Here is a 15,158-nt window from a genome sequence, read left to right on the forward strand (position 1 = left end):
GATAATGTACAATAGCTGCATTATCACTTCATATTCAACCTTTTCACTCAGCTCAGTTCCCACTGCACCACATTTTCTCGAAGTGTTGTGGGCTGTCATGGTTTGTGGTCTGAGCTGCAGTTGCTTTGGCTCCATGTTTACTTCCTATCTGCTATAGGGAGTCAGCATGTGTGGTAAACTAATGGAGAGAGTTCCAGCAGAAAATAATTAACAGATTCTTTAGGACCCCTCACATCCTCTCCAAAATAGATCCCAATCAAACAAGTGCATGCTGGAGGAAATGTGGGCCAAACCATACATTTTGGAAATGTCCCCTTTTGGGTAGCTTTTGGAGGTAGATATTAGTTTCAGTTTATTAAGTTTGTGTAAATTTAATAAGTTTATTATTGCAGTTGTAGTTTGCATAGATCTTGAACTGGACTACATTATAATGAGAGGTGTTTCTAATTTTTCTCCTCTTTTTTATTACATGAGGGGGGACATAATAGTGGAAACACCTCTCTATAAAATGCAGTCTAGTACAACAGCAGCACTAAATATGAGCTCAATGCCAAACATAGAATTGTATGAACACCTTTATTACTGTGACAAAAAGAAAACCTGAGCATTATGGGCATCATAACAGTAAACTTTATGGCAGAACAGTTGTATTGCATTGTATTTGACTGTACAGGTGGATCTAATAAAGTGACCACTGAGTGTATATTTATCATATATACTTACTTGTTGCAACCAAGAAAGCTTTAACAAAGAACTGGCTTTAAAAAGACCTGTCAACTTATGACACATTACGGGAATTTACACAAAGGAAAAAAATGACCTTTATGTTGACACTGCAACATGCACAGATCACAGATCGATGGTCACCTCGGTTTGAGGTGACAGAGGTGACATGAAGTGAGACATGGCTGGGAAACCGTTGCATTTCATCACGTCATACTGTAAGTAGCTTTCAGGTGATGTGTGGGTTTCACTATGGTGGCTTATGATAGTGTTTCAGTTTTCATATTATGTGTGCTGTGCATGTGACTTATTTTGTTTTGAGTTTGTACTTGGTTGTGCCTGTTTATTTTGTTGATTTTTTTTTTTTGTTGAAGTGTAATTTTATTTTCTTACTTTCTCTTATGTAGTATTTTAAAGAGAAAAATGTTGTAATGACAGGACTGTGTTTGTATAACTTTACCTAATAAATATAAAGTTGGAAAAAAAAAAGCATGCACAGCAAGTTAGGCTGTTTAAGTAAGAGTTAATTATTGACTAAAAATAAACTTTGGTCCATTAGTTCTAACTCATTTGGATTATTGTCCAGTGGTGTGGTTGAGTGTGTCAAATAAAGACGGAAAAACTACAGTTTTCATGTAGTAGAAATGGCCATAATGTTAATACAAGGCATGCACAAATAGGTTGTTTTTCACTCTCTATCTCAAAAACGAATGCAAGGCAACATGCTGTTGTGTACAGAGGAATAAAAACAAGGTCTGCCTTCAGACATTACACCTGTAACAAGCAAAACTGTTTTTAAAAAGAGGTTTTAAGAATACCTAGTGGGTCAGAACACGAGCCCCTCTCTAAATAGTACACATTCTGCTGCATAACTTGTTAATTATATATTTAACAAAGAAACTTTTTTTTGGTCATTTAATTTTCTTAATCACTGTATATGCTGTTTTTAGTGACACTATATTATTTTTTAAGCTTTACTAAATGTTTTACTGATTACATGTTGATTATTTCCAGATGGAGTGTTGTTACTTTGTCAATGTTGTATTTATCGTTATTGAACTGTTTATTAAATTTACAAGAAAAAAAACTCATGAATTTATGAGAAAGAAAAACTCAAAAATTCTGTGATTAGAAAGCCACACATTTGCAAGAAAAACAACTCACAAATTTAGGGGAAAAAAAATTCTGAGATTATAATGTGAGAAAACTCAGTCATAAAAGTATGAGAAAAAACTCAAAAATTCATGAGAAAAAACTCAAAAATTAATGTTTTTTTCCCCCCTCTGAATAGACCCAAGTCACGGCAATATCTCTTCAAAGTCCGCATGCTGATGATAATGTCGTGATTCTGGGCTAAAATCAAGAGTATGTCCTTATCACTAAATCATACTGCAAAGTATAAGCTGATGAGGTCATCAACTGCAAACAAAACACAGGGCAAGTGGCAGCAACAGGAAGCAAAGTGGGTCCTTGACCAAGAAAAAACAGTAAAAGAAAAAAACAAAATTCCATTTTTTTGTCTCATAAGTGTGACTTTATAATCTCATTATTTGTTTTTTTCCCTCCTAAATGTACACCTTTAATCTCGTAAAGTCTGAGGTCTTTTGTCAAATATTTCCTCCCCTCCCTCGGCTCTATCCCTATAATGGCCCTAATGCGCCGCCGTACTACTGGGGATCCAAATATATAACGGAGTGTCGTCTGGAGCCTCGGCGGGCCCGGCGCAGGGGTTGGACCGCGGCACCACGTCTCCTCGGCGGTCAGGTAGCGTAACTCCGCCCCCTGCTCCTCCTCGGTGGAGCTGCACTCCAAGGATGTTGGAGGAGAAAAAGAGGGAAGTAGTGAGTGACACAGTGTACAGTCCAGCACTGCAGCCTGTCAAAACGACATACCACCCGTTTGTGAATAAAAACCGACTTATCGTCGAGGTGAGTGGCACTAACCTTCTTCTAACGTCTCATTTCTTTTGGCGTTGTCTTTAAAAACGGTGCGTCTCGCTCGGGTCAACGGTCATTAACTGTTTTTGTAACATGGCAAGACTAACTAAAGTGAAATGGTTTCAAGTCGTAGATGTGTACGCTGTTGAAAGGCGGTGTTTGAATAAGATGTGGACTTTAGCCTAAGCTTGAAAAAGGGTCAAATAATAATTTAACGTAATGGCATTTGGCTCCCAACGGTTGTATTCAGGCGAGCCGCTGAGAAGCATGCACGCTAAGGCAAAACCCTTTGTTGTTCTGCCCGCCCCGGAGAAAAACACAAGCATGCTATTCATGGTTACCTAAAGTTGTGATGTTTCCCCGCTTTTAATATCTTTTCACAAGTTAATTGCATTAATCCGTATGCCGACAAACTCATTTAGTGTGACACCCCTCCCACGTTTCTCAAGAATGTGGGACGGAACGCTGACATGTGCGTTTCCTTGGATTTCGAAGAGGAAATTACTGTAACAGTGTTTCCAGTTGACAGAAATGAGAAGTAGCTATATTTGAGTACATTACAGTACATTAAAGTACATAGCTGACCCAGTGGTTACCCAAAATAGAGTGCGGGATACTCTCCGGAGGTCATTGAAGGCGTTCCAGAGGGACCCCAGCTAAAAATGAGCTTTTGATTTCAGTTTTTATTTCATAATGTGTCTAGGAGTTAACACTATGATGTGACTTGCGTTCACACATCTCACTGTCCCTGCTGTTGCATCTCCACATACTGTAGACGGTTACATAACTCCGTATCAAATTATATCAGCCAGCTCTTCTCAGATGGTGTGTCTCAGGATTAAATTGTACTAAATGGGAGGTTTGCAGTTTAATGCAGATCTGGTTCTTTTGACACACACACACACACACACACACACACACACACGCACACACACACAGACACACACAAAAGTTTGGGACCCCCCCCCCCCCCCCCCTTCAGCCACCTCAGCCACCTCATATAGTAATTGACTTGGGAGCTTATTTCTAAATGATGTGTAGACTGTTGAGTCAAAATGTAGGTCAGCATTCTTGTGGCTGCATAGTTTCAATAATTTCTTCCCCTTGCCAAGTATAACATGCATATCTTCTGAACGGTCATTTGAGATAATTAGAAATGTAACTTTTAGAGCTGGCTGTTATTTTATTAATTAAAAGTCACTCATTGCTGTATTTCTCACTAGAGACATTGCAGTGTTCTCAGTAAGTGATTTTGTTAGGAGGATAATCATAATGATCAATAATTATGTTGTATCCCTGATGGAAAATAATATTTCATGTTCTGTGATGATTCTTAGTGTGTCTGTATGGGTCACTGTGACCATTTTCATGTTTTTTTTAATCCTATAATATTCCCATTAGTGAATCACAGTTTTTTCACTGTGGCATTTGCTGAACAGCCTTTTCTGAATTAATGTTATTTTAAAGTTATTTTTCTTAATATATGCTAATTGGAAGAACTGGGTATTAGCATGGGTCTCAGGATACAATGCATATAACTAACCATGGGTCACGATACAATTTGTATCACAGTACATTGAAATACTCTACAGATTTTTCTGAGAATATTTTAAGAGTATAAAATACAACCGATTGAATTACACCTGGGTGGACGAATAAGATATGTAACACATTATATGATCTATTTGGCGTCAAACAGTATAGATCAAAATTCCCATTCTTTTTTTGTTATTATACAGTTCCCACAATGCACTTATGTAGCACAATGCGCTAAAATGTAGATGTCATAAATAATGCATATTGATACAAAGGGCGGGCCAGAGAATTGATAGTCTGCTGTATTCATTCATTTATTTATTTATTTTTGCAGAGTTCCCATAGTTATTTTTCTTGAGTGGTGCTAATTAGTTTACAAGAGAATAAATATTTTAGTGGAAAGAGGAATGGTTTCCATATTCCCTCCATTGGTAGAGCCTTTAAATCAATTCTGCTGCTGTTATATTGATTGAAAACTCAATTACTATATTCTGAGTTGCCACAATACAACATACAGTTAAAAGCAGTAACTGGAGAACTGGTGTGTTTCTCCTCTTTTGTGATCAATATTAGACCCTCATACCAAATTTCTGCAGATGTACACATAGTCCAGAGGAAGAGGAAGAGCATTCTGTAAGCGTAGGAAACTGTGTTGAAGCAGCTGGCCCCCCAGCCCGAGCTGCGCTGCACGTGTCTGCACCGTTGAGCTGCCATGCCAGTTGCACCAGCAGCACACCTGCCATGAAGCTAACGGGCTGTGTCAACAGCAGCCATGACCCAGAACAAATCAATTTACATTCTGTGACTGCCGGGAAACATGGGTTGACCCAGGAAGGTCATACTTAACTATAATGGGCAAAAGAAATACTTTTTTTTTTTCTTTTAAACAGACTTTTGAAACAGGCATTTCTAAGCCCAGCCATGCACAGGGAACATCTTGGCAAGTCTTTTCCCCCTGTGGGTTTTTTTTCTTACTAATCATATATGTTTGATTTGACGCTGGATTCACCTAAATGCAAGTTTGATGAGCACAGTGACAGAATGTATCAGTGTTTCGTCACATTAGAGGTTTCACCAAAGAGCATTCAGGGGGAGGGAAGAGGTCTAACTCAGTCAAAATGAATGGGAGGTGATCTCCTCAACAAGGTAGCTTTTGCCCATTGTGGACCTCATGCATGAAGCTTATGTTAACTGTCCATATTGTGATCACAGTTAGATAGATAGATATACTTTATTGATCCCAACCAGGGAAATTCTGGTGTTCCAGCAGCAAAAGTAGAAACATACAATAAAGTTAACTAAAAAAAGAATAAAGGCTAAATATATACAATAAAGACTATGAAGACTAAAAACTAAAAATATACAATAAGGGCTAACCTAAGGAAAAGAGATATGAGATGTGAAAATATACATATGGAATGAATATGACAATATACAGATGGAACTGAAGTATATACATTATTGTATAGATTGTATAGATCAGTTCTACCACTTTCTGTTAATTCAATAAGATGAATTAATAGAAAGTTTAAAGTGTTTGTATTTTCCCTCCCCTGGACTGATGTATCATGATAATGATGTTGGTATAAGCCAATATCAGCCTTAAAAAGCAATGTCAACATTGGCCCAGTTTTTACTGTCAGTGTTTGGATGATTGTGAAATTGGCACTTTTTTGACTTAGTTCTTTATGAATGTCACTTTACAGTTGGCCTGGGCAATATGGACAAAATCAAATATCACAATATTTTTGACCAATTACCTTGATATTGTTATTTTGACAATCTTGTAGGGATGACTGTTGATGCTTTCACAAAATTTAGTCAGTGAGACTTTTGATAAACAGTTATTAGTAATGTGGGCATGATGACCAAGTAGGTAGAGACAAAAAACAGAAGATCTACAACAGGCTACCAAGTTCAGAAAAGTGCATTCCTTTACTGTACTTCAGCTTTTAAAACCAGGGAAAGATGGCACTTATTCCATATCACAGTATTACGATATCCAAAGTCCCAGACACATGTCTATCATGATATTGATATAATATCAATATATTGCTAGCCCTGCTTAATAGAACTGTAAAATTTGTTTGAAACCTTGATCTGATCTTAAGACAGGCCTGTCTGAAAAGCTTAACCTGTTTTGCACCTGCATTTATATTGCAATTCTTTCATTTGAGTAATGGTGTAGGCTGCTATGGGTGGAAAGATATCTGTATCAGCTTAAAAAACACATTGGTGCATCCCCAAATTTGGTATGGGGTGACTGGCCTAATGCATAATTTTGGCTTCCTGTTCTTGAAAGGTCTGGAAACCCCAGGGCTAGTCTTCCCACCTACACATTCAGTCTCTCCCCTGGAGGGTGGGAATCAAGCCGAGCCATCTCTTCTCTCCTGGGGCTTTCCTTCCCTAATTTTCTGTCCTCAGCTGCTGTGCTGTGACATGCCCAGAAGACATTGTACTGTTCCTCTCTAACTTAGCAACCTATCTCAATATCAGGAGTATTAATGTGCTGGCCTCGCTGTTGGGATTCTTTCCTGCACTGCCATGCCAACCCTCGTTCCACACTGTCTGACACGTCATCCTGTAGCATTTGATGGAACGCACAGGAAATGCCTTTAAAGCTGAAATTGCACACCTTAAAAGGATTAAAAGGATTTATATTTTTATCGATGCTTTGGTTTTTCTACAAAAGCTCCTAACTGCACAGAGAGCAGTTTGTAGTAACCTTTTCTGTTCATTGTGGTGTGTACAAAGTTCATGTCCTCTTTTTTTTCAGGAGAGAACAAAATCTGATTACTCATATTTTGTCTGACAATGCAGTTCTGTGTGAGAGAGAAAGTCACTCTCTCCATCTTTGTCAGTTCTAACAGTCCGGGTGGGACAGTTTAACAGCAATCTCCCTGTTACACACATACTGAAAGAAGAGCTGTTGCCGTGGAATTTGCAGTAGTAACTTCCTACTATGCATGTTTGGGCGTGCAGCCTCATGGAAACTAGTTCTGTGCTTTCAACTGTCTCTGGAAGGGCAAGAAACGTCCCTTTAAAATGAATTTAAACTCAGTGGCTCTTGTGCAAAAGTGTCACAGGACCTTTTGGTAGTCAGTTTCTTACTGTCTTCTAGTGACTTTGAAGTGGGATGACCTGAGCTGTCAACATGCTGTACTGTTTTCTGCCAAAGACGCATAATTGGATATGTAGTGAACCAAAATTTTGGCGGGTGTGTCATCATCGTGACATATTGTGGTTGGAAGTAAAGAATGAGGGGGCAGTTTCGGGTTGTTACACTGACTTGTTAAGTTACACACACAGAGACTGCTACATGAGCAAGCCATCTGATGACTGCTTGGTCATGTTCACAGTTTGTAATGTACACGCACAACATCAGTGCTGATGAAACGACATGTCTTATACCTTTTGAAATCCTGTGGTGATGTGTGAAATTTGTCAGGGTGCTGCCTGCACAGCTTTTCAGTAAAGTAGAAAGGGGCTGTGAACCTGTACCCATGAAAACTTAATCCAAGGCAGCAACTGTGAAAGCTTGTTTAAAACCAGTACACCCAAGTTAGTCTTCATGTCACATTTAGGGGTCACAATATGATATTTTATTGATTCTTTAGACAATGATAGAATATTTTCCAATATCACAAAATCAGCCATGATACGATTTCTATTTGATTCACCTCAAATCGATGGGAGATGATATCCTATGCACATTTAACACAGTCAGTTAAATTACAATGCCATGTTTGTGTTTTAGGTACTTGGTCAGGTTCGTCATGTTTGCTGAGTATTTACCTTGTACTGGCATTTTTTTCACATGGCATGTGATTTGTCAAAATATTTCCACACAGCTGTTTTATTCTGGAGAGGGGGAGTAGATATCGTTATTTGTCATTAACTGCCAGGTACTAGCACTTGGATGTTTAGGAAGGGTGTGTGTGTTGTTGGAAATGGTGACACAGCTGTACTGTGGAAATTTCAAAGTAAAGGTTTATCTCTAACAGGACAATATAAGACAGAATTACCAATTTCTCCTCTGGGATCAATAAAGTATTTTTGACTCTGATTGACTTAGTATTGATTATATTAGATCGCTGATCATTAGGTCGATATATTGATCCAGATTGATGGATTGTTACACACCTAGTTAGATTCCCCCATTTTTGCTTCTAAAGCAACAGGCACACCTGCTGACTTCTGTGTCATACTAAATATTGTCTTCTCCACTGTTTCCAGCATGCAACTGTCCAGTTTGTTGAAATAGTTAAGCCAACAAGAACTGGTCAAATTAACTTAACTCAAAAGTCAATTATTAAATTTGTTTGAATCTTGACGATTAAGTGCAATAGTTGTTTTAAATACAAATGTGTTGTATTCATGTACTGCTCACATAAAGGGATACATTGCACTCTCATTATCTCCTCATCGTCCTCCTCCAACTCCCACTATTAGTGTGGGCAAGTCCCACATACAGATGGGGTGTTCCACTTCACGCAGTTGTCCACATGCTTAATGACTGTGCCAGACATGAAATCAGTGTGAGGACATTATGTGAGGACAGTGCACTTTTCGCACATTGTTTGTCCACTCAGCTCAGTGTTGTAATGCCATGCTGCCTCCTGTCTCCGTGTAGCTTTTCTTAGTGTTATTTACCCTCTGTTCCCCCTCAACCTAATGGTTTCATTATTTTAATTACGCTACTACTCTTAAGCCATGTGAGTAATGTGTGAAATTATCTTTGATAGAGTTTAAATTACACTGTGTGTGTCCATGCGCAGGTGTGGCAACCTGTGTGGGCATATTATTTTGCATTGTTCATATTATCTTGCAATTGAAAAGATATATATGCATGAATGCATGTCTTATAGTGAGGACATTTTGCAGCCCATCGATAGCACTTCACTATTAAACTAAGACTGTTTTTCTTCATCTAAAAGCATCACAGGAGGCATTAATAAAGTTGGATTATAAATTTAATTGATTTGTTTAGTTTATTTAGTAAATTAGTAAATTTGTCCCCTGTCCTTAGGCTGCATTCTTTGCTGGATTCAAACATTTCAGTATACAGTTCACATAAAATAGACACAATTTAAGGCAGACAGAAAAACAAAATGAATAGCCTGCATTCCCTGCAGAGTTAAAGAATTTATTTTTCATAGAGCAAGAACATAGCTTTACTAAACAGACTCTGACCTTTGTTGCTTTGAGATTACACTCAGCATTTTGGGGTGTGCCCTTGAACATTGTTATAGTCTTGTGTGTCTTTCCTTTTTAGGATCTACTCTCAAAGATGTGTATAGAAGTTGGTGGTTGGTCATAAGAGGAGGTGATGATGAAATCTTCTGCAGGCCAGTTCCTCATTTGGCCTCAAAGAGTTTCGGAATAGGTTTCAACGGCAGCTCAACAACGGCAACAGCTGCAACGACAGACACTTCTGCTGTGGACACACACAGTAAGATGATAAATTTGTTTAAAAACATTTTCTACACGTGTCTAGGTCACTATTTTAAGAGGACTGTGTGAGTTCTCTCACACTAATTGATGCCGATTACTGTAGTTACTGTAGAACATAAATTGGCAAAGACTTAGTCAGGCCACAGTAACTGAAAGGCAGCGGGTTATTGTGAAAATCAGGAATGACTTACTGCTTTTATAATATGGTTATTAATCCATGTCATTTTAATTTCAGACCAGTCCTAAGCATGGACTGGTCAAACGCAACCTCAGAAATTGTTTTATCAAGTGTTAAAATATTAAGACCCTTTGTTGTCACTGGTGTCCATTGTAGCTTGCAGCTGCTAGTTAGTAGTCCTGCATGCATGTACGATCACTGTATTGCTTTGCAAAAACAAGCATGTGGTGAGGCCTGTCTGTCACAACCCATAAATTCTCACATATTTTAAATTTAGAAATCGGAAATGGGTGTTACAAGGATATAGGAAATTGTTGTTTCACCTTTATAGTAATATAGCTCTGTATATATTCATGCTAGGATGTCAGTCCTTTGCAGATGACTAAACAGTGGCCACTGTCTGCATTTAAATGATTTACCAGCCAGTGAGTCAGATTGTAAGTAGAATACAATTTGGCAAAATGATAGATAGATTAAACCCTCATCTAGCTCTTACCTCTTTATGTGGGGATCTATGTATTGATCAGAATTACTCATTAGTGTCTGCCTGTGGCTGCTAGTATCAAATTCAAACCCTGGTGTGTAAGGTTCTTAAAGGAATATTTCACCCAAAAATAAAAAAAAAAAAAACTCACCATGTCATTTGAAACACAGGTGAAATTTGTGTGTCTGTCTGACACACAAATTAGCAGGTAGGATGTTATTTAATCATTTTCAAAAAAAAAAAAAAACTGGATTGTGTGGAGACTGTTTAGAGTTTCAACAAAAGAAAAAAAATGTTCTCGAGACAAAAAATCACACTGTGCTCGTTATTGCCTAGATTTCCTCACAGCACCAACTGTCACTATAGTAGTCAGTAGATGTTGCCTTCAAATGCCAAAGCCTTTGGGAATATTGTACTTACAAACAGCGGGTGGTTGCACTCAGTGACAGAATGATGTAAATATTACCAAGGTAATTTTCAGGTACAGTGGCAGAATGAAGTGAAGAATAACTTATGTCCCACTGGGAAGTGAGGTCCTAGATGTCACTGGGTCAGTGACATCATTCATGACCCTATGACCTTCCATCTAGTGCCACCAGCAGGCTAATGTTTTTATTTTGCACACTAATATCTCAAAAACTACTTCAGCATTACTATGAAATGTAGTGACAATATTTATGTTGGTTAGATGATGACACTTGTCAACGTTTTGTGACCCCATGACCTTTCCTCTAGTGCCACCAGTAGGCCCTGCGACGTTTCTGAGTTGGAAATAACGCACAACAACATTTTTTGGCTCAAAGTTACAATGCAAGATGACTGAAGGCAACATGCACACCACTTGCTGTGAGGTGCAGGAAATCAAAGTCCCTGAAGATCCACTTCCAAGCAAAGAGGTCAATTTCCGCACACATTTTCACCTCTGCATTGATTTATTTCACGGAGTCCCTGAAATAAACAGGCAGTCTGGGTGACTCCATGGCCTTGACCTTGATATATTTCAGGGAGTCCCTTGAATGCTTCATGCTTAGGTAAAAAAAAAATGACTTCTTTGGAAATGGAGTAAGGATATCACAACTTAGGAATCATGTTAAATGATATTGGATTGTTTTACCACATTATACATGTAATTCCTGGCAGCTTTTGAAGGCAACTTACTACTCTAGTGATTGCACTTCTCCGTAGTCAGAGGACTATATGGACTACATTATGGTTGCGATCATTGGAGGTGTTACTATTTGCAGCTTGTAATATTGATGATCTGTGAACTTAAGTTTACTCAACTGCAGCATTCTTGTAATCGCTTTGGATTAGTGTCAGATAAATGCTTAATATCTAAATGTATGAAACTGCATAAAACCAGCCTTACTTTTTTAGCAGCTCAGTGGGCAGCAGCAACAGCCATTTTTGCCGTGGAGGCACGGTGTGATTTCTCAACTGCTCCCTTGGCTCAGATGTGAGAAGAAATGCCTAAAATACACAGTGCAAATGAAAGAGATTGGATGCATTCAAAACGATAATGCTTAGTGTCTCAAACTGTGTGCTTTGTTTCAGAGCCCATGTCTTTTTGATTTGTGCCACATTTTGTATCATCACAAACAGCTCTAAAAGTAGACCAGAATCCTTTGAAATGACTAAGTGTGGCATATTTGCCAATCAATATATTTTTCACTCAGATGATAGCTGGATTTGATCAGTTGTAAAAGGTTACAAGTACAGTTAAGGTCATGTAATGCAAATGAAGCTAAAGTCTGGTAAACCGTCTTCATTTTCCATGTTTGAGTGCTGGCAATGCTTTATCTCACTGTGGAGTATGGAATGTGTGTGATGAAACATGATAACATTCTCACACCCCTCCCTGTGGGTTACACATGGGGTTTAAGTAAGATTCTATTAGGAGTGTGCTCATTGAAAGAGCATGTTTCTTCCTGTCTCTAAGCTGTCCTCTAGTGCTGGGCGGTATACCGGTGTTATTATTATTATTTTTTTTTATGATATGAATTTTTCAGATGTATGCAATGAGCAGTAGTATGCATGTTATCACATGCATACTACTGCTCATTCATTGGTAGCTGAATTGTTAGGTCTATTTGATAAGTAATTCACATTTTTTAAATAATAATAATAGTAATTTTACATATCGTTAAATCAGTCAAATCAGTCTGCATATTAATGCAAGTGGCCTTAAATTTGCATAATAGAAAGGTTGTGTATTTTGACTGCAAATGTCATGCATTCTGATTCCTTCACTTCATTAGAATCATGTTGCCACCTCTTTACATCATTTTGTGTTGCCATGTAAACCTGTATTAATACTAGGGTGGACAACTTGGACATTAATGTCCAGTTGTCTGGACATTAATGCCCAGTATTCATTCCTCATGACAGTAAAATAGGTCATTCTAAGTTAATTTACTGCAGTAATTCTTCTCTAAATAATTAGAAAATGTGGTTAACACCCACTCATGCATGAAAAAAGAAAATACCGTCATATACCATGAAACCGTTATAATTTTGAAAAATATCGTGATATACATTTTGGTCATACCGCCCAGCACTACTGTCCTGTCTCTAAAGGACCATGCCGGTCCTGTTTTCAGTCATGATTGTATCTATCTGTCACAAATATCAGTTGCGTAAGTGTGTGTACAGACTGTGTTTACTAACTTATATGTCAAGGCTAACGTGTTACACTTGTGCATAGGCAATTCAGTTTTCAATTTTGTGAAGACTTGGCATGCACATTTGCTGAAATTACTGTTTTACTCTATTATAAACACTCAAAAGTTATACTTTAATGTAGAATGTTTTCTGTTTCGAAACCTTGAAGAGGTTTTTGGGTCCACTCGTTAAGTGCTTTGATGAGATGTAGGTGGGTCAAACTGCTTAGTTTAGGTGTACGCCCAGCTGAATATCAAGTGCTCCCTGTAGAACGGTCTAATAATTTACATCCCTTGACTGTAATGCAACGTTTAAACCCAGGGGATGACAACACTGATGCCGTATCAACACACAATGATATCCAAAATCCCTGATGATATGTAGTCTTACATCACAATATCAGCACAATACCTATTATATTGCCCAGCCCTTATCACAACTGCTCACAACAAAGCTGAAGAGATCTGTTGAATTTGAATGTACCTGAAAAAATTCTTCCTTTTGAAGTGTGCAAGTATTGATGGATTTCCAGTAATTTTAGCCAACGTACATGCTGGCCAAGGATTCATTAGATGCTAGCAACTCTGTATCAAGTTTTACTAAGCAATTATTCATAATTATTGAACATAAGTAGGAGTGTTTTGGGGGTAAGACTTTTAGCAACCTGTAATCTGTACAAACTTGTACAAGCATGTGAGGGATAGATACAATCATGACTATTTATGAGATGCCACAGTAGGGCCAGTATGGTCCTGTAAGAGCTGTAAACTGTCCTGTGCATCAGGCAAACAGAAACACACACAAACACACTGACACACATCCAGGGCAGGCCTCCCAGGGGAGAAGAGGCTGAACCATGGCGACATACTCTCAGAGGAACACACAAACACAGGGGGTGGAGTGGTTAACACACATGACTACCAGTCTAGTCTAATGAACAGCATGAACTGATGAAGCCACTTGGATAAGGGGCGAAACGTCTTCTAGACATATAACTAAGTGTATATGAGATGTATGTGTGTCCATGAGATGCTAACACACATGCAAACACACAATCCCATGCAGAGACACACAAAGTCCTATTTTTATACCACTGACAAATGGTCAAGTGAGGAACTATTTGGATGAGCTAGTGGCTTGTTATGAGCTAGGGACACTTTAGGTAGTGTAGGAAAGCTTGTGTGATGAGAGTAACAATGGCTGATGTCATCTTGGACATACCCCTTCGTTGCTCTGACACACATGTGACTCATTAGGATATGTGACTGGAATGGCTGAATTCACTAGTGCTTTGGGATTTAATTTCTGCCTCAGAACATATGTAACCTCCTCAGAAAGCCATCCCTCAATTGCTTAGGTTATTTAATGAATTCATGTTGTACCAAGCTATCATGATGATGTCAGCGCATGTGACAGTGCATTTCCAGTCAGTTGATCAGAAATGCACAATATTTAAGCAAACATGTGCTCAAACTGCTTTCTAGACATGGCTGAGTTAGGTTTACATCTTCAACTTGGCAAACAGACAAAACCCCTTGAAAATCTGTCATAGTTCTTGAGCAGTTGTTTCGTGTTGGACTACAAAAGATATTACATATTGGTGATATGTAGAAATCAACTGGTCTGAACTGATTCCCCTTAGTCTTTGTGTGTGTAATCAACTTATGAATTTTTATAGTGATATCTGAAAGTAAAATTTTGAACCCTTTTCCCCTGTGTGTTAAAAACAGTGTTTTTTGGTAATATGTGGTCATAAATAGGTGATTTTCAAAACTTTCCACCAATGGGATTTCCTGGGACTTTTTTTTCCCTCACTCAGGACATACTGAGGATACAAAATCAGTTGAGTTTGCTTCTCTTGCAATTTGTCCTAGGTTTTTTCATAAAATGACTGGACTATTAAGAGGTCAGAGAGTGACAACACAACACAATGATGCTGTCTGTGTATCTAAGTAAGTTGTATTCCAGACCTGATGGAGCTCTGAGCGCACACCCAGCCTGTTCTTCCTCTCTCATCCCTGCCCTGGTACTCCCACAGAATTATGTCGTAATAATTCTGGTGTGTTAATACAGTTTATAGGAATGTGGAAGCAGTGTTTCCTCTGTATTCATTTAGCAGTGGTGCACCACCGCAACAAGGAAATAACCACCGCTGCAAGAGAAAAAGTTAAATTAAAATAAAGAT

At 38.3% G+C, this 15,158-nt stretch overlaps 1 protein-coding gene across 2 annotated transcripts in view; it reads left to right on the plus strand.

Annotated features, from left to right (window-relative positions):
* The first annotated feature begins 2,451 nt into the window (after window positions 1-2,451).
* Window positions 2,452-15,158, plus strand: part of LOC115379715 (inactive rhomboid protein 2) — a 51,481-nt gene continuing 38,774 nt past the window's right edge. The window contains exons 1-2 of one of the 2 annotated variants that reach the window (XM_030080677.1): window positions 2,543-2,651; window positions 9,472-9,648. Coding sequence is in view for 1 of the 2 variants with exons in the window: in XM_030080589.1 (XP_029936449.1) it covers window positions 2,538-2,651 (114 nt within the window). In the remaining variant the exon portion in view is untranslated. Of the gene's footprint in view, window positions 2,652-9,471; window positions 9,649-15,158 lie in introns of both variants that reach the window. The other variant, XM_030080589.1, reaches the window with a different exon arrangement.

This window comes from Myripristis murdjan, chromosome 1, assembly GCF_902150065.1.
Source record: "Myripristis murdjan chromosome 1, fMyrMur1.1, whole genome shotgun sequence".
NCBI classification, from domain to species: Eukaryota; Metazoa; Chordata; class Actinopteri; order Holocentriformes; family Holocentridae; genus Myripristis; species Myripristis murdjan.